Source organism: Mirounga leonina, unplaced genomic scaffold (genome assembly GCF_011800145.1).
Source record: "Mirounga leonina isolate KUSES-001 unplaced genomic scaffold, KU_Mleo_1.0 Mir_93, whole genome shotgun sequence".
In the NCBI taxonomy this organism is placed as follows: Eukaryota; Metazoa; Chordata; class Mammalia; order Carnivora; family Phocidae; genus Mirounga; species Mirounga leonina.
The window spans coordinates 307,665-326,773 of record NW_023270854.1 but is presented as its reverse complement, the minus strand read 5'-3'; the positions used below and the strand labels follow the sequence as shown (position 1 = coordinate 326,773).

The following is a 19,109-nucleotide window of genomic DNA, read 5'->3' as shown; positions in this document are numbered from 1 at the left end:
TGGACAGAGCATGACAGAAGTTCTGGCATGAGCTCAGACAGGAGAACTGGCCGTCCTGAATGCCAGAGGACAGCTCAGGGACAGCAGGAGGGAAGGCTGGGGAGCTGACAAGAGCCAGACCATCAGCAGTTTCCAGGGCTTCTGGTCCTCGTCACCGTGTGAGATCCACTGCTGTAGGCACGTGGAGAGACCAGCTGGGAGGAACAGAGAGTGAGGGACGTGAAGGGGCGATGGTTACACATACAGGACGACCCGGAGACCAGGGGGCCAAGGGGAGGTCCAGGGAAAACGGACACAAGACCGACATCAGAGTGAGGGCTGTGGGCAGGGCAGATACAGGATTCGTAACCGGTGTCCAAGGACACTAATTAACCCTTAAAAATGCAGAATGGTTTATAGATAAACATCTTCCAGGGTGGGGTGTGGGGGGGGGTCCTCAGCTTTCATTCTTGGGATGGTATGTGACCCTCCCCGTCCAACATTTTTCAGTTTTATCGAGACAGAACTGCTTGTAATAAAAGTTCACCCGTGAAGTGACTGGTCTGTAGCATGTTCCCAGAGTTGCACAAACGCAGCCGCAGTCTAATTTTAGAACACTTTCATCACCTACACAGAAACCCTGCCCCATTAGCAGGCACTCCCCATTCCCCCACCCACCTCCACAGCCAATTCCCATGCTGGAGCTTGGAGTGCTGAGATTTGGGGCAAAGTCAAATGAAGGCAACCACCTGACTTTGAGTCACAGACAATGTTGTTTCTTGAATAAAAAGGAACAAATAAGTCCGCTGTGAGTGCCTACCCATAAGGAGCCACTATTCCCAGTGACTCTGAACAAAGTCATCGATGGTAAGAATGGATCGTCCTAGGACCCCCAAGAAAAGTGTTCCAGGAGGCTCCTTACGGAGACCACTGCGAGCAGAGGGGGAAGCAAGTCCTGACATTCTTTCATTCTTGGATCCTTGAGAAGCCCGTGGAAGATCCGAGACGCGACTGAAGGGTCTGTAGAGTCAGCTAGAGGTGTGAGCACACCTGAACTATTTCATTGGCCACAAAATCTCCCATCCACTGAAAACGCCAAACACAACCCCCAATCCCACAGCTGTCCCAGTGACCAGAGTGTGGTCTCCAAACGCCACACCCACATACCACAAGGGCTCCTTGGAGAAATGGCCAACTCCAGGTCTGGGGCGGAAATAGAAGACAATCTTGTCACACCAAGATCAGGGGCCTAGGGGCCACTCGTCTATGCCAAAAAGTCAGGAGCCAACTGAAGAGGCTCCCACTGGCAGACAGGAGTCACCGGGGCCTTCAACAAATACAATAATGGCAACCAAGAGAAACACATCAAATAAATCCATATACTCACAATAGAAAAACAACGTGATCACTGTTGCAAGATGCCAGGGAACCAATTTTGAAGACCGGCAAATAAAGAGAAAGAAGCAATTATCTGCCTTTAATTTATAAATTATACCACTGGATAACTGAATAGCATTTACAGGGGAAGTTTCTCTTCAGAGAAGCCCTCCAGCCAACAGGTGAGCAAAGACAGAAAGAATATCAATGCAGTCTCACAACTAATGGGTCTAGGCACTGGGCACCCACCACCACTAACATCCAGAAAGAGACAAGCCAACAATTCGGGCATCCTTGGGGAAGAATACAACAGTCCAGCAAAAAATAAAGAGAACCAAACCTACATCTGACCAGACATCTGGATCCACTGATCTTTTTCCAATGTTCTTTTTTTTTTTTTTAAAGATTTTATTTATTTATTTGAGACAGAATGAGAGAGAGAGAGAGCACATGAGAGGGGGGAGGATCAGAGGGAGAAGCAGACCCCCCGCCGAGCAGGGAGCCCGATGCGGGACTCGATCCTGTGACTCCAGGACCATGACCTGAGCCGAAGGCAGTCGCTTAACCAACTGAGCCACCCAGGCGCCCGATTTTTATTTTTTTTTAATTTAAATTTAAATTTTTAAATTTTTAAAAATTTTTTTATTTTTAAAGATTTTATTTATTTATTTATATGACAGAGAGAGGCACAGAGAGAGCAGGAACACAGCAGGGGAGTGGGAGAGGGAGAAGCAGGCTTCCCGCCGAGCAGGGAGCCCGATGCGGGACTCGATCCCGGGACTCCAGGACCATGACCTGAGCCAAAGGCAGTCGCTCAACCAACTGAGCCACCCAGGCGCCCTCCAATGTTCTTACACAGGGGCACACCACGGATAGGAAGACGTGACAGACCACCACGGGGTGTGGCCAGCAGAAGCCGGGCCGGGACCACCTCCGTAAAGGGCTTCTCAAATGTCCCCTGCAGTAGCAGGGATCTTGTCCCCATGCAGATGTGGCTGAGGTCTCGACTCTGTGCTCCCTGCACGCTCCTGGCTGTTCGCCACCAACAGAGCGCTGGGTGTGCCTCACACACAGATGCGCAGAGCGGGCTGCCCGTTGTAAGGGCAGACGAGCTCCACAGACAAGGGGAGCTGGGGAGAATCTGCAGATTAAAAGACAACCAGCAGGTGCCGGGTGGCTCAGTCGCTAAGCGTCTGCTTTCTTTGGCTCAGGTCATGATCCCAGGGTCCTGGGATCGAGCCCCGCATCGAGCCTGCTTGTCCCTCTCCCTCTGCCCCCCCCCCACTGCTCTCTCTCAAACAAATAAAAAAAAAAAAACCACAATCAGCTGATCACACTGTGTAGCCTGTAACGGGACCCTGGCTCGAGGAGATAAAGCAGCCAGAAATGAGGAAGTGATGAGGCAGCTACAAACTTACACATAAACTGCGTATTTGATAATTAAGGAACTCATTTTTTATGGCTGATAAAGTCCTTCTCTTTTAGAGATACATTATGAACTATTTACAAACAGAGTATATCTGGAATTTGCTTCAAAAACTGCAGGCAGGCAGTGTGACCAGGATCTAGGGGAGCAGATGGAGGTGGGCATGATTACACAGGGAGCTCATACATACTCTCCCCGATTCCGTATATGTTAAGTTCTCCACAATAAAACGTGACAAAGGAAAAGGAAAAACACAGCACACACAAGACACATCAAACTCCACTGCCACTTGGTAGTTACACGGTGGGTACACATTAGCTTCTCCAGAAGATTTCTTCCTGGAACACGTGAGCCGGGCCGTCCTTAGAGGCAGAAGCCACCTCTGGGACCCACACCCCAAGCCCAACCTACACCGTGTATGAACAAGGGCACAGAAAGAGCCCCCAGTGGAAGGAGACATTTTTTAAATTTGAGCCTCATTTTGAAATAATCCCAATTTTGCAACAGGAGACAGACTGCAAAAGTGTCCCCAGCGTTCACAGACATCACCTCTGGAAGGGAGGATGAAAAGCTATTTGCTTTTACTTTATATTCCTCTCTCTTCCCCAAAATGTCGACAACGAGCATGTACGGCTCTTTATAATCAGATAAGAAATTACACATTGAATTTTGTAAGTAACCTGCTTTTTCTCCTTTGATTCCATTTATTTCTTTAATCTTAACTTCTAAGCTGAACTGGTACCTTCAAAATTAAAAACCTCTATAAAAGACAGTTGTAAAACATTTAAGCTTTTATCATTTTTTTAGGCTGACTATCCTATGAGAACGCTGAAATATGACTATTAAAGATTTCCTTCATAAAGTACTTGAAAGTATGCGTGGTCAGCCTGCCCCAGGCAACCTCCCAACACCCCAGCAGAAAACCGCCAGGAAGTGGGGGCCGCCCGCCTTCCACAGGGAGGCCCAGGGCACCACAGTCACGTGACCTCAGAGCTTCCAGCTGGAACTGGTCAGTTTTCATCCCTCACCCTCCCACTTCTAGCAGAGGACAGGAAAAACACGTTTCATTAAAAAGCTTCCCTTCGGAGTATGCTGTGTATCTCATATGTAGGAGACACAAAAATATGTAAATCTAAATGGATTCAAGAATTAAGTATGAATCTCAAGAATTCTCCAACACATCTAGCTGTGTTCCGGCAGGCGGAGTTTAGGGGTGGGTTCTCCATCTGAGGCTGTCTGGGGGCCCAGCAAGGAGCCCAGGGGTCATGAGGCACAGTCCTCCATCCCCCACCAGAGCCATACTGCAGAGAGCAGGCCAGCCAGGCAGGGACAGGTCCAGGGGGCTGCTGTTCCAAGAGGCAAGGTCAAAGCCCACCGCAGCCCTGGGGGGGGGGGGAGGGCAGGGGCAGAGGGAGCGGCAGGCTGCCCGCCGAGCAGGGAGCCCGATGCAGGGCTGGATCCCAGGACCCCGGCATCACGACCTGAGCGGGTGTTTCCTCTAGACAGCATATAGTGGACCTTAAAAAGATTCATTCTGGCAATTATGCCCTCTGATTTGGGTTGTTTAATTCATTCACATTTAATGCCATTTTGATGTGTTTGGATTTGTGTCTGTTGTTTCACTTCTGTTTTCTGTATGTCCCCGTGTCCTTGCCGGCTGGAAGATGAGGGCCGTTCCAGCCTCAAGAGCCTGCTGTGCTTCTGCTTCCTGCCCCTTCCCCCACGTCCAAAGCCAGAACCACCTCTTCCTCAAGTCCATCCCTGGCCGTCTCCTGTCTCCTCTTCTACTCTAAGGGCCTTTGCCGACATCGGGTCCACCCAGACAGTCCGGCACAACCCCCACTGGAGACCTCAGCACTCCTCACGGCTGCAGGCCCCATACCACGTGATGTGGCCCCTCACGGGTTCCCAGGTGTGGATGTATGGGGGCTCCGTTCATTTGCTCATCGAAGAGAGGGTCCCCTGTTAACATTCAGACTGCAGCCCTATCCCTGGAAATTGGGATTCACTACTTTAATTCAATCCATCTTAGTTAACCAGAATTAGAAACAGTCCTTGTGGAAGAATCTGTATACAACACCGGCAGTCAAGATGGAACGAGAGAGACCTGCGGTGCCAAGAGCTGCCGGAAGAGGCCCCGCTCCCTGCTCACGGGGTCTGCCCCCGCCCTCACGCTCACCTGAGGTCTGCCCCTGCCCTCACGCTCACCTGTGCCTCCTGGAGACCTGCCGGTGAGGCTCCAGGAAGGCAGACAGCAGGTGCGGGCAGCGGACGGCCTGTCTTTCAACCAGGTCACAGAAAGGTTAGACTCTAGGACGGCCCCCTGGCCTGGAGGCCCACACCCCCGCTGTATCTGGCACCCCCTCAGCGAGCCTCATACTATTTCCAGCAAGATCATGACACCTGGTCTCATGTTTCAGAGCCTGAGGCAGAGGAACACCAAGCAACCGTGGGCACCAAGTGTCGTCTTCTCCTGACTTTCGTCCTTCCCTGGGGGGGCAGAAACACTACTGACCAAGCCCCACACCACCCCCGCCGCAGCGGGCGCAGACCCTGAGCCACACTGAAGGTGAGGTTCGCAGATCACAGAGCGAAGCGGCAGAAGCCGTGCCAGCCCCTCACCTCCTAAGGGCTGGGCGGGCGGAGAAGCCCTGCTCTCAAGGCGAGACCAGCAGTAAGACCAGCACCGTCAGCAGCGAGATAGGAGAACGGGTCTCAGAGGAGGGATTAATGGGGGAGAAAGAAAACTGCAACAGAAGCAGACCACGGTGGTCACTTGACCGAAAGTGACATGAACTGGCCCAGGCCACCCACTAGAGCTGGAGGCTGACCTATTTTCTACAAAGACTGAAACCGGCATACCTTCATCTCTAAAAACAGAAGCTACACAGGGGAAAGGATCTGCTCCAACGGAAAGAAAATAACCACCAGGAATGAAAATACAGGAGCGAGACCTCAAGTCCACAGGAGCCCCAGAACTAAACACACTCCAGCAAAAACGCTTCTCTAAGCGACAGCTGAGATCACACACACCACTTCAGACAAAATCAAAGTGAGAGCTGGCTTCTATTTAGTAACTAGAAGAAAACCAGAAGTAAGGCATTAACCCTCCTGTGTGTTCAAACACAAACATCAGCCCAGAAGGAGCTTTTTCAGAGGAAAAGGCAAAAACAAGAAGTATTTTCTATTTTCTGAGCCACAAAGTCACGGAGCAGCACAGCTGAGCATGTAATTCGTCCCGCCCAAGCGGGCAGACCCTGCAGGCCCGCTCCAGGTGACAACCCACCGGCCCCACAAGAGCATGACCTCAGGTGAATGTGTAACAAGGTACATGAGGAAGATCCCAGTTAACTCAGCCTCAGCTAAATGGTAACTGAAAGGGAATGTTTTATGTACCAGCCACACACACAGAGAAAACTGCCTTCTTGGGCAAATCCTTCTCTGACCTGATCGTGCCGAAAAAGACACCGACAACAGACACACACCTCCTACCCCAATTCAGATTCCCCGCGTAACAATCACAGTGGACAGGAACACATTAAGTTCATAACTTGACCAAATTTCAGGGAAGAGATTATCCCATTTTAAATAAACACTCAGCACACTGGAAACACGTCAGTTACACATAACCGTGCATTTGGTGAAACGAGAGCTACTCAGGTAACACCAAAGCGGCTCTTACTTCACCCATGAACACAGGAGGAGTTTTGCTTGTTGACTGAGGGCTTTATTCCCAAAGTTGCAGATCACCAACCTGCAAAGAAACGGCGTTTTACGTTCAGCTCATTTGTCACGCGGACTTCAGTGCAGAGCTTCAACATCAGTAACATGGTCAAGATCATGACTATGCTCTGCCAGAGGAGCGGTGACTCAAAATGCCTTCCAAACCTGGGGAGGTAAAGAGACCACGGCATCAGGAGGGCCCCCGGGCACCAGGGGCCTCACCGCCTCTCCCTACCCAGGTCCCAACCAAGACCCCCATGGCCACCTCCTGAGTGGCCCCAGATAGTCTCTCACATCCATCACAGGCTAGGCCCTGAGCGCCTGGGCCTCCAGGCTCTGCAGCGAGACAGAGCTGGGTGGGCAGGGGCTGGGAGCACTCTAGGACAGCAGGACCAGGGGCCACAACACCCCCTCTGCAGGGACACCTCTAGAATCACATGCAGGGCTTCTCAAAAGCCACACTCCCCTTCCCAGGAACTGCGGATGGGGTGGAGTGGGCCTCCCGCGTTCCGCCACCGCACAGCCAGGCGCCCTGCCGACAGAGGCCCCAGCCACCACCAGACAAGAAGCCCACAGTTTCTAGATCACCCAATTCCCTGGGAAGACTCACACCAGAGTCCAGGAATGACAGGACATCCTGCTTCCTGCCTGGGCTGAGTGGGGTCAGTGGGCCAGACCAGCCCACGGCGTGAGCAGACCAGCGGGGGGCCAGGGCACCCCCCACCAGCGAAGAGGAGAAGGCAGCTGAGAGCACAACCTCCCACTCCCAACCTGAGGCCCTGACCCCAGCCCAGGCCTCTCTGCCTGCTGTCGATCTCCCTCCCCACCCAGGCCTTGCTGCCCACTCTCTTCTCTAAGCCCCCAACCCTGCCCAGCACTCATGCCCTTCCTGTTGATGTTTTTCTGGTGGTGCAGTGTCTCACCAACTGAGCCATAAGCTCCTGGAGGTGACAACCACAATCTAGTGACCAGCACAAGCGGGGCCCAGCAGCAGAGCCCAAACCCCAGGGGCTGAGAAGAGTAGCACCGCCCTTCACGCACCAGCCAGGGGTCTCTGCCATGGCCACGAGAATCACTGCTGACCCAGGCCCATCTCTAAGGCTAGGCCTGGACATGGCACCCTTTAAAGCCCCAATCCCGATTCTAGCCTGGCTACTGTGGAGCAGGAATCCCACTAGGTTTGGCTGCAATGTGGCCCGAAGGGTATCTCCAAAACTTGAGCTGGTAGTCAATGCATCAAGTCAAGAGACCCTGCGTGGCAGTCGGATTTCCCAGCTGCTCCTGAAAAGAAGATACAGAGAAAACCACCCGGCCCCCCTCCCCACCTCCCTCTCACCCACTCTGGCCTGAGTCTCCACCCTGCTCGCCCCCACAGAGGGACTCCGGTCACTGAGAGCTGACCACTGAAGCTCGGCAGGAGCACACCCACAACACGGAGCTGCGGCAGAGCTCCCGATGCGGTGTGGGCCTGGGCACCCAGCACCTGCCAACACCAAATCAATGAGAAATCAAGACAAAAACTCAGCAGCCAGGCTTTGTTGTGAAGGACAAGATTAGATGCGGCCTGCTCTCCCAGCCAAGGAGCATGTCTTTGAAAGGTGTCCCTACACAGTAAGAAAATCTACCTACACGGTAAAGAAAAAATGATGTTCCTTCACAGAGAAAAATGACGCTCACAACTGCTCCAGCACCCTGAGTTTGTGAACGCACCGCCCTGCCGGAGTTCTAACCAACCTGAGCCTCTCCAGAGAACTCCGCACATCCGCTGGGCAGCAGTAACAGCACCTATGACGAGGGTTTGCCCTGGCCAGGGTGAGCTGGCCCAGCAGGTGAGAATGTGCCACCTGGAGGGGAGTCGCATCCAGGTGAGGATCCCACAGAAGGTCAAGCAACCAGAAAAGCCAGATACTCCCTGGGGAGTGGGGGACCAAGACCAGTTCCAGGACCAGTGTTCTGCATTGGCTTCCGAGGTCAAGGCCCAGCCTGTGTCCTCTGAGCAAAGAACAGAGCAGACCTGAGGTCACAGAGGCTCAGGCCCATGCCACTTGGGCCCAGGAAGGGCAGAAGGACCAGGACACAGACAGCAGACAGCTCCATGACCACCAGATTCTTCCTGCTTCCCCAGGAAATGTCACCTGGGCTCACCTGGGATCCTGCTGCTTCATCTGGGCCTCTCCTTCAGGAGAGGAGCTGAAATGCTAAATGGTTGGAACAAGAAAGGGCTGATGAGCCAGATTTGTGTGAACAGAAGGTGCAGCAAGAAAGAGGTGATGGTGCCCTGGGGCTTTCTGAGTCAGCGGCACAGACTGGGGGTACTGGGGGTGCTTACGGACTCTGCCACAGGCTGGCTCCAGGGCCCTCGCACCTGTGACCCACCGCCTCTGGGCCTCCTCTCTTCTGTAAAGTGCAGCTAGAACCCTGAAGGCTATTTAAGGACATTGCCAGTCATTTCTAGGAACTGGATCCCACTGGTTACCTAGCTGTCCCCAGGGGTCAACTCTTCTAGAGGTGAGGGTCAGACAAGGGGACAGCAAAAGTTCAATGTCAGCCTAACGAGACTGGAAATGCTTCCTTCCTGAGCAGGCCGGGAAGAATCACAATAAAATAAGGTACTCTGGGGCTCCTCACACCAGCTCATTTCCAGTTATTAGGCTGAAGATGTGCAATTGCGGCCATTAGGTGAGAAAGGCCACTTTGGTTTTTTAAATTCTCAACAGAAACAGTGACTAGAAAAACTGTGGGCAAAGAAATCAAGGTTTGCACGTCCCCTTAAACCATACCCCCAAAACTGAATCCAGATGAACTCAATATTTACAGTAAAAACAAGATCATTTAAACTGAAGTGAGAGGGAGCAGAGGTGAATATTAACTGATTTTAGAAAGACAGGCTAAGCGACATACAAAATTTCAAAAAGCAACACTTTCCACAAACAATAAACAAGAGACAAAGTAAATATGAAACAAGGTTCAATGTCATCCGTAACTTTTAAAAGCTAATTAAATAGAAAGATACCATTTTTTACTTACCAAATCGGTTAAGCTTTTTCTTCTTTTAAAGCTAATCATCTAAACTGACAGAGAAGTCAGCATTTTCTCTCTCCTGTCCCTGAGAATGTGCGTTGGCACAACCTCTTCTTAAGGCAAACGATGGGACAGCCCACCAGACAAGTGAAGGGCCTGCTGCGCAGACAAGCCGGTCTAAAAGGGCCCGTCTTTCCCCCTAGGAAGATACACATTGCAGAGGCTATGCAATGTTTCACCAAGTTTGAGCAAAAGTTTCTACAGGCAACACCTTTTCATGTCTTCAAAGTAACAGAAAAGCTCAAATAGAAAGAAGTTGTGTATCTACTTCCCTGTGTCACACTGACTTCTACACCCTTAGCTGAATGTTATTATGTGCCCAGCAGTGTTACATCCATACAATGTGAGCACATCTCAGTTATAATGCTTACTAGATGGGCGCCTGGGTGGCTCAGTCAGTTAAGCGACTGCCTTCGGCTCACGTCATGATCCTGGAGTCCCTGGATTGAGTCCCCCATCGGGCTCCCTGCTCGGCGGGGAGTCTGCTTCTCCCTCTGACCCTCCCCCCTCTCATGTGCTTGCTCTCTCTCATTCTCTCTCTCTCAAATAAATAAATAAAATCTTTAAAAAAAATAAAAAATAAAATAATAAAAAAAAAAATGCTTACTAGAGCTCTGATCGGATGACACTGTATCTCTGATCTGTTACCATATCTGATACGGTGTTACTACACCTCTGACATGGTGTTGCCACATCTGATAGTGTTCCCTTATTTCTGATACGATGTCACTGCATCTCTGATACAATGCTATTAAACACCGCATACAACATTACCATCTCTCTGATACAGTGTTTTCATCCAACACTAATGGAGCTTGAGAACCATCTCTACGAATGCACAAGGCTCTCAGCTGGAAGGTCTTGCAATACCATCTGTGCACCCTGGCCTCGTCCTTCCCCTTCTCTACAAAATCACAAGTCTGCAATTATTAGTTACGAGGCATCATTCAGCCCTTCTCCTGGCTTCTCCTGACGCCACTCTTCTGAGGCAAAATACTATCCATCAGCACTTTACAGAATCTGCTGAATGCTAGTTTTGCAAAAGGATGATAAGAATTTTAAGAAATAAAGGCACTAGAGGGGCGCCTGGGTGGCTCAGCTGGTTAAGCATCTGCCTTCGGCTCAGGTCATGATCTCAGGGTCCTAGGATCGAGTCCCACATCAGGCTCCCTGCTCAGTGGGGAGCCTGCTTCTCCCTCTGCCTGCTGCTGCCCCTGCTTGTGCTCGCTCTCTCTCTGACAAATAAATACAATCTTTTTAAAAAAGTTTTAAAGTTTTTAAATTATTTTTTTGTTTTTTATTTTTTAAAGATTTTATTTATTCTTTGAGAGAGAGAGAGCACAAGTACACAGAGTGGCAGGCAGAGGGAGAGGGAGAAGCAGGCTCTCCACTGAGCAGGGAGCTGGACGTGGGGCTCGATCCCAGGACCCCAGGATCATGACTTGAGCCGACGGGAGACGCTTAACTGACTGACCCACCCAGGCGCCCCTAAATTTAAAAAAAAATTTTTTTTAAATAAAGGCATTAGAGTTCCACAAGTTATTAGAAACCCAGGGTTTACACAGCTCAGCTGGCCCCTCCTACAGAACTGCAGAGCCACTCACAAGCCTCATACCACAAATCCGCAAAGGGCTTCCCAGACTGGAGCTCTGAAGACTGTGGTCTCAGCCAGCTTTGGGAAACACACTCTTCAGTTGTAACTCCACCACTGTTCTAGTGTAGACCCACCTTCCATCTCACCTGGAGCCTGCCATAACCCATATATGTGTAGATGGCACATTCCATACAATGCTTCTGCTAAAGTGTAAACCCCACAGCATCTAGACCAGTGTCTGGAACATGGGAAACCCTCAAAAACCTATTAAATCACATGGGCTGCTAACCCATGAAGTCTGGAGGAGGACACAGGAGTGGGGGCTTAAGAGGCTCCAGATAAGAAATAAAAGGGAGGGGGCGCCTGGGTGGCTCAGATGGTAAACGTCTGCCTTCGGCTCAGGTCATGATCCCAGGGTCCTGGGATCGAGTCCCACATCGGGCTCCCTGCTCAGCGGGGAGCCTGCTTCTCCCTCTGCCTCTCTCTCTCTCTGTCTCTTATGAATAAATAAATAAAATCTTTAAAAAAAAAAAAAAAAGAAATAAAAGGGTGGATCTGCATCACCCTCAGAGGAGTGGACCCCAGGACTAGGTGGGCAGAGAGGCACACATTAAAGTCCTAGACGGAGCTCAGCCTGTCTGCTGGGCTTCACATGTGAACCCCAAGTAACTACCCTGTGTGAAATGCAGGAAAAGCACACCTCTAGGCCAGAGAGACTCTCGAGGAGGGACCAGGGCCCTCTGCCAGCCCTCCCTTCATCCCACACATTGCTGCAGTCTCCTGGAATACTGGCTAAAGTCGCCACAGAACCCCTCAAGTGACCCAGGACAGCTCAGGGTGCTGACTCTGGGAAAGGACAAACTGGATGTATAGAAATGGACTCGCCAATGGATGAAGTTTAGAATCCCACAAAAGGCCACTCTGTGCTGCATTAGGAGAAAACTCCAGACTCTTTCTCAAAGTCTCAGGCCCTGCAGTGAAGAGAGGACTCCTAGTGCAAATGCCAGTTAAATCCAGAGGCCCTGAGACTTGACATTCAAGAAATTAGTTTAATTTCTGACTTCACCAAAGCAGATATTTGGATGTAGATTAGCTATCCTAGCCACTTTTTGCGATTGTGAAGGATAAGCATACTTAAGGAAGAGACCTCTCAACTGATCTTTTTTCCCATAAGGCGAGCCAATGTCAGGCACCTCCCCTCCACTGTGAGAGAAAACTTATTCCACAGCCCAAGCCTGGGAGACCCCGGAACGCCCCTCCAGTCCACTCAGAACTAACAACGGTGTCAGATACAATTATATTTCAGGACCTGCTTCTGTTCAACCTTAGATTTGATTAAAGCCATTTTAGAGAAAGAAGCCATATGTCACCCTGAAGCGAGTGATCTCTGCCCCCAGCCAAAGGAAAAGGACGGATCTTCAAAATGTGGGTTTTCAACTTGCACCAAAGAAACAAATAAGCCCCCTGACCCCTCCTTCCAAAGTAGCCTAGCCCAGAGACAAACCTGGTGATGTGACAAATTCCCCTGGGAGGGGCTGACTTACCAGCTCACCTTTTAAAAGCCCCAGACAAGGGCAAACCTACCACACAGCGAAAATAAATCAAAGGTTGCCCAGGGCCTGGCACCACTGGATGGAACACAAAGAGCAGAGCAAACTTCTGGGCTCAGAAAACTCCTATCTCGGTTGTGATGGTGATGGCAAGGTGACACTGTCAAAACTCATCAAACTGTGCACTTACGATGGGCAATTTCATTTAATGTAAACCATACCTCAATAAGGTTAACTTAAAAACGAATTAGCAAAAAACATGGTTAGTCAGTGACCAAAACGCCAAAAGGAGGAGCCAGAAGCAGAGCTGTGGACACCAGCTGCCTGGAGCCCTTGTCCCACCTCTGCACTCAGCTGCCCTCCCGAGCAACCTTCCTCACTACCTGTGCTGACAGAGGATCTGGGACCGTCAAGAAGAAAGGAAAGTTCCAGACCTCTTTGGTCTCAGAATGAGGCTATAATGGGGCGCCTGGGTGGCTCAGTCTGTTAAGCATCTGACTGAGCTCAGGTCATGATCTCAGGGTTGTGAGATCAAACCCCACATCGGGTTCTGCGCTGGGCATGGAGACTGCTTAAGATTCTCCCTCCACCCCCCTCCTCTCCCTCTCTCTAAAAAAAAAAAAAAAAAGAAAGAAAGAATGAGGTTATAAGACATCATTTCATTTCCTCTAAAAATGCCCCCTCCCAAACATGCCTGGCTTTAGAACTATTAAAATTAATTTCAACTTCCTTACCAGAATGCAAATGATAATAAGAGGAAGCTGGGCTGGGAGTGGCAAGACAAAATAGTCTCTTAAGTATTATCCAGAAAGTTGACTTTCCTATTTAAACAAAACAAAACTGTACACACACCAGAGAAGGCTGAGGGGACAGCCTTCCCTGCACAGGGCTCCTGAACACTCTTTCCTGCCTGATGTCCCCTCCTAAGGGGCTCAGTGGTCAGCAGCATGCCCTTCCTACAGCTCATCATTTTCTGTTACTCTTAATTACTTCTCCAGTCTCTGTTTTCTCTCTCCTGCTCCCATGCAAATTCTGAGGGCAGGGACCCAGTCCAAGGACCTTGCCCAGCACCCAGACGTCTGTGGGAAAATATGTGATGATGTATGAGTGACATGAAATGAAGATTACAGGTAAGAGTCTCCACTCCAATCCCATTTTCCCTGGGAAATAATCTCATGCGTTCACCACCTCCTGCCGCCACCACCACCCCACTCCGAAACCCCAAAGAGAAAGCCATCTCTTTCTCTTTCTGGAAGCACCCCATAGAAAGCCCCCAACTTACCAGAAGAGGATCCGTAAAATATTAGCCACCAGGAGCACCAGACACACGTAGGTAGAGAAGCCCTCTGCATTCTGAGTCCTCCGGATGTCCCTGTACTGGGGGATATACGGCACCACCCCTCCGAAGACCATGGCCCCAGCTGCCCCCCAGGAAACCAGCTGGTGCAAGGGGACCAAAAGCCAATCCAAGCCTTCCGCTTCCATTCCGAACACCTGTGTCGCCCTGCCAGCCGACAGACGTCCACCTGGCCCAGGTCCCCTGTGCTCTCACGGGCTCCTCGAACGCGCGCTGGCGGTCACCCCCACATTGCCGCTGCCTCCCGGGGCGACCCTCCACCGTCGGAGCCTGAGCCTGGCGGGAGAGGAGAACAGGTAAGAGCTCCGCAGCAGGGGCCTCGCGGCACAGCGAGGGTCGCGCACCCGGGGCTCCGCGGGGGCTCACGGCTGGGACACTGGCGCCCCAGGGAGCCCTCCGCGCGCGAGCCGGCACCCGCGGGGGAACAGAGGTGCGGGGCGCGCGGCTGGGGACGCGGGAGGCGGGCCCGGGGCACGCTCCTGCTACGGGGGGCTCGGCCCGGGAGGGAGTACTCGGCCGGGATGGGGCGGAGCGCGCTCAGTCCGGGGCGAGCATGCTCAGTCCGGGGAGAGCGCGCTCAGCGCGAAGGGAGGTTGGCGGCTCGGGGGTGGGACGCACGGCCGGGGGCTCCGAGGGGCTCGGCCCTGGGACCCGCCGCCCGCGCCGCATCCCGAGGCCCGAGCCCCGCGTTCCGTCCGCGCCCACACGCGGCCTGCGGATCCGAGCCCCAGCCCTTACCGCCGCGCCCACGCCCGCGCCCGCGCCGGCCCCGCCCGGTCTGTCCTGCGTCCTCCGTCCGTCTGTCCGTCCCAGCGCCGTAGCCCCGCCTCTGCGTGACGTCACAGCGCAGGAGCCCCGCCCACCCGGGCGGCGGACCGACCGGCGCTGGGTCCTAGAGCGCACCGGGCGCCCAGGGAGGGGTCGGGGTTGGGGGCTCGGTGGCCACGTTGCTCTGCCCTCACGCCGGGCCCGGGTTAGCAAGTACCTGCCTGGCGAGGCCGCTCCTGCAGAGCCAGGGGCCCACGTGGACGCGTCCGCACCTGTGCCCGGGCAAGAGGCCGTGTGGACGCGGCGCGCCCCCGAGAGCGGAGGACCCGGTCCTGTCTCTGGCGGAGGTCTGCGCGAGGCCCGGGGCCCCCCTCTTGTGGGGACTCCCTCTCGTGGGGACCCGGGCAGCGTCTGAGGCCAGCAGGTCGTGCCTGAGCGCCCCCAGGTGATCCTTCCACGGCTGCATATTCTGAGGAGTTGGGGGGGGGGGTCCCCATCCTGACGCAGGCCGAGCCCTGAGCAGCAGGTGTCAGAGGCTAACCTGGTCTCGGGTGAGGCGGAGGGGCGGCTCTTCTGGGGAACCAGGCCCAGGGGGTCACTTAGGGCGGCAGCCAGCACCACCGGCTCAGGGCGCGAGTTTATCAGTCGCAGAGTTACTCCACTCTGTAACTTGCTGAGTGGTTCACGGCTTTACCTCAAGCGCACAGTTCTGGGAGGTGAATCCATAGCGTGCCCACTGACAGATAAAGAAATAGGAATTCCAGAGTTCCCTGACCAAGGTGAGCCCCCGGGGGCCCTCGTGCAGGTGCTCTGGACATAGATGCTGGTGGGCTGGGCGTGCAGGAAGCCCACGGCCCAAGTGGGATGGGGGGGTCAGTGAGGACCCTTGTGAGAAGCCAGCCAGCCCCGTGTGCCCAGCACCCTTGCAGGTGGGACTCAGGGCAGAGGAGACCAACTGCAGGGCCCCAGGATTCTGTCTGCAGGGGAGCTCCCCTCAGGGCTCCCATCTCAACAAGGGCAGACCTGAAACACTCCAAAAAGGAAGGCCTGGTGGATGAGAAAGGGTGGCCCTGGGGCCACACACCTGGCTGGCCAGCTTCCCCACTCCCAGATGTGGCCTGCCCTCCTGCTTCCTACCAGGTAGGTTTCATGAGAAATCATGGGAAGAGCTCCAACCTCACGGAGACTAACTCCCAGACAAGCCTGGTGTGATGAGCAGGGCCTCAATAAAACACAGGCTCATTCTCAATCCCCTCCAATCTCTGAGGCTGATGTAGGTATTTCTGAGTCATGGCTACTCAGAGTATCCCCAGGAAGCAAGCATCAGGAATGGAACACAGACAAGGAAACCGTGGCAGGGCTAGGAGGAAAAAGTGGGTGTTCCTACTTAGCCACCTCCTCCCTGGAGCTCTAAAGACCCTAGAATGTTTCACTCTGTTCTGGAGGTTGGAGTAAGGCTATAGGCGTCCCTCCTGACTCCCACTGGAGCATCTGGACTCACAGCTGATCATCTGTTCATCCTGGCATGTACAGGCAAATTGGTCACCAGCCCATAGCCACCTGCCATTCTGGATCCATCAGAGTGTATCAGATGAGCGTCCACACAGGACAGCATCTGCAGAGCCCAGCTAAGTGGATACAATCCTGCATTCTTGGTCCAGGATTTTACCCCACAAAGGTCTCCAGTAAGGCAGGCTGATGACTGGAGAGTTAGCTTATAGTCCTTTTAAACACCAACTGTCTGGGATCAGAGTGCACTCACTGGTCTAGAACCATCGGTCAGTCAAGCAGAGGAGAGGAAAGCTCATCTGAGATGCTGCATCTGTTACGTGGCTTCCTGCATTCCCAAACAAAAGAAGCCAGCCAAGCTATGCTAGGCCAGCGAATAGCCCCCAAATGTATCATCCTAATCCCCAGGACCTGTGAATGTTACCTTATTAAAAAAAAAAAAAAAAAAAAAGGGCGCCTGGGTGGCTCAGTTGGTTAAGCGACTGCCTTCGGCTCAGGTCATGATCCTGGAGTCCCGGGATCGAGTCCCATATCGGGCTCCTTGCTCAGCGGGGGGTCTGCTTCTCCCTCTGACCCTCCCCCCTCTCATGTGCTCTCTCTCTCTCAAATAAATAAAATCTTAAAAAAAAAAAAAAAAAAAAGTAGGGCTCCTGGCTGATTCAGATCACGCACATACAGGGCTCTCTGTCTCCAGAAATGCACACTTTTGCTTATGAACCTCCCCCTTTTCTTATATATTTAAATTGAGGCAAAATTCATACAACATAAATTAAGCACTGTTAAAGTGAACAATTCGATGACATTTGGTACATTCACAATGCTATGCCAACTCCTTTCCTGTCTGGCTCCCAAACATTTCTTCACCCCAGAATAAAACCACACGCCTCCCCTGCTCCCCTCCCTCCAGCCCCTGGAAAACACCGATCTACTCTCTGTTTTAAGGGATTTACCTATTCTGGATATATCCTATACATGGAGTCCTACAATGAGGGACCTTGTGTATCTGGTTTCTTCCACTGGCCTCATGCTAACACTAAAACTTTAGGAAGCAGAGGGGCAGGACATTCATTCTCTGCCCAGTAGAAGCTCAGCTCCAGGCCTTTAGAGATCCTCCTTCCTACTGGCCTTCCTGGGTGGGCTACTTTTTAAAGGATAATTAATATGCTCCAGAAATGCTTCAGGCAACGCGGGGCTTGAACTCACGACCCCAAGATCAAGAGTCCCATGCTCCCCTGACTGAGCCAGCCAGGAGCCCCGGTTTCCACTTTTTAACTACTGTTGATATCGCTGCTGTGAACGTTTGCGTTACATAGTTGTTGCCCTTCCTCTTGTGTATGTATCTGGAGGTAGAATTCAGGTTATATGGTAACTTTATGTTTAAACAGCCAGTCTCCACACTGGCTGCATCCCACCCGCAACCTGTAAGAACTCGAACTTTGCCACATCCTCGCCAACACCTGTCCTTGTCTGTGTTTTGATTCTAGCCTTCATAGTGGGCGTAAAGTGGGATCTCACTGCAGCTTGATGTGCATTCTCCTGATGATTAAAGATGATGGGTATCTTTGCATGCGTGGCCGTGTTTCACGCACATTCAACAACCCAGCTATCCACCTGTTGTTGCCTGGCCGGGTCCGTGGGACACGGGGGTGACCCAGACAGTACCTGCTAAAAACAGGGTCCTGGGGGGTCACCCATGAAGTGACCCACAAGCCACAGTCCAGACAGGCCGGAAGGGCACTGGAAGGAGGGACTGGGTCGAAGATCTTCCTTCCAGACCTTCCGTAAAATGGAAATAGGGATGCCAGCGCCGCTGTGTGCCAGGACTTGGTCATGTTCTTAGTTTTAAGGTTGACCATGGAAATGGCAGAGATGTAAAGAGATGGCCATCCGCTGGAGGGGGATTATGGGCGCAGGCCGGGGTGCACACTTGGGCTGTGTGTGGGCTACGGGTGGGGTACACGCGGGCGTGTGCACCATCTCCTTAGAGAGGTGACAACACACATGAAAACCCAGGGAACGCAAAGACAGAAGGGGGGATGGTGGGTGCCAGGGGCTGGGGAGGGGGAGTTCACCAGTAAGGGGTGCAGAGTTTCAGTTTGGGAAGGTGAAGGGGTTCTGCGGGTGAGCTGTGGGGACCCCGCACAACAATTTGACAAGAATGTGCCCACTGCTGCTGCACCATATACCTAGTCAGACCTGGTTAAGATGGTAAATTTTATATTGTGTATATTTTACCATAAGGAGAAGAAGATGAGCTCACTCTGCCTACCTCTTTCATCTCTGATGCAATGAAAACAAAGCAAACCAGTCTTGTGCAGGGTGAGCTGCCCAACAGGACCAGCTACCTTGTCCCTGCACAGGGTCGCCTCTCCCTCCCCCGGAAAGGACCATCACGCCTGGAGGAGCCACCCTCAGGGAGCCCTCACCTCCCCGGGCCTCCTCCCCCGACCTGCCTGAGGGTTTTGTTTGCCTGTCCCCGGCACCGGCAGCCGCGCCCTGCCCGGGAATTCACTTCTGGGGACCTAAGCTGCTGCGCTCTTCCCCACATCGAGGCTCCTCCAGTATTCCCCTCTGCAGCCTGAGCATCTCGGCGACCGGCCGCCGAAGCAGCCCTGCCGCCGCTGCCGGGACCTGTCCGGGTGCAGCGCAGCTGACGCCCGGGAGCCACCGGGCCCACCGGACCCACCAGGAACCACCCGGCCCACCGGGAACCACCGGGCCCACCGGGAACCACCTGGGCCCACG

General features: G+C 52.8%; 1 protein-coding gene across 3 annotated transcripts in view; it reads right to left on the bottom strand.

The window, feature by feature from the left end:
• Positions 1–14,896, bottom strand: part of SLC66A2 (solute carrier family 66 member 2) — a 54,121-nt gene extending 39,225 nt beyond the window's left edge. For all 3 annotated transcript variants that reach the window (XM_034996044.1, XM_034996045.1, XM_034996046.1), the window contains exons 1-3: positions 14,826–14,896; positions 14,013–14,363; positions 6,537–6,670 (exon numbers count right to left, since the gene is read on the bottom strand). In XM_034996044.1, the coding sequence (XP_034851935.1) occupies positions 6,537–6,670; positions 14,013–14,215 (337 nt within the window). In that variant the 5' untranslated portion in view covers positions 14,216–14,363; positions 14,826–14,896. The remainder of the gene's footprint in view (positions 1–6,536; positions 6,671–14,012; positions 14,364–14,825) is intronic.
• Positions 14,897–19,109: the final 4,213 nt, after the last annotated feature.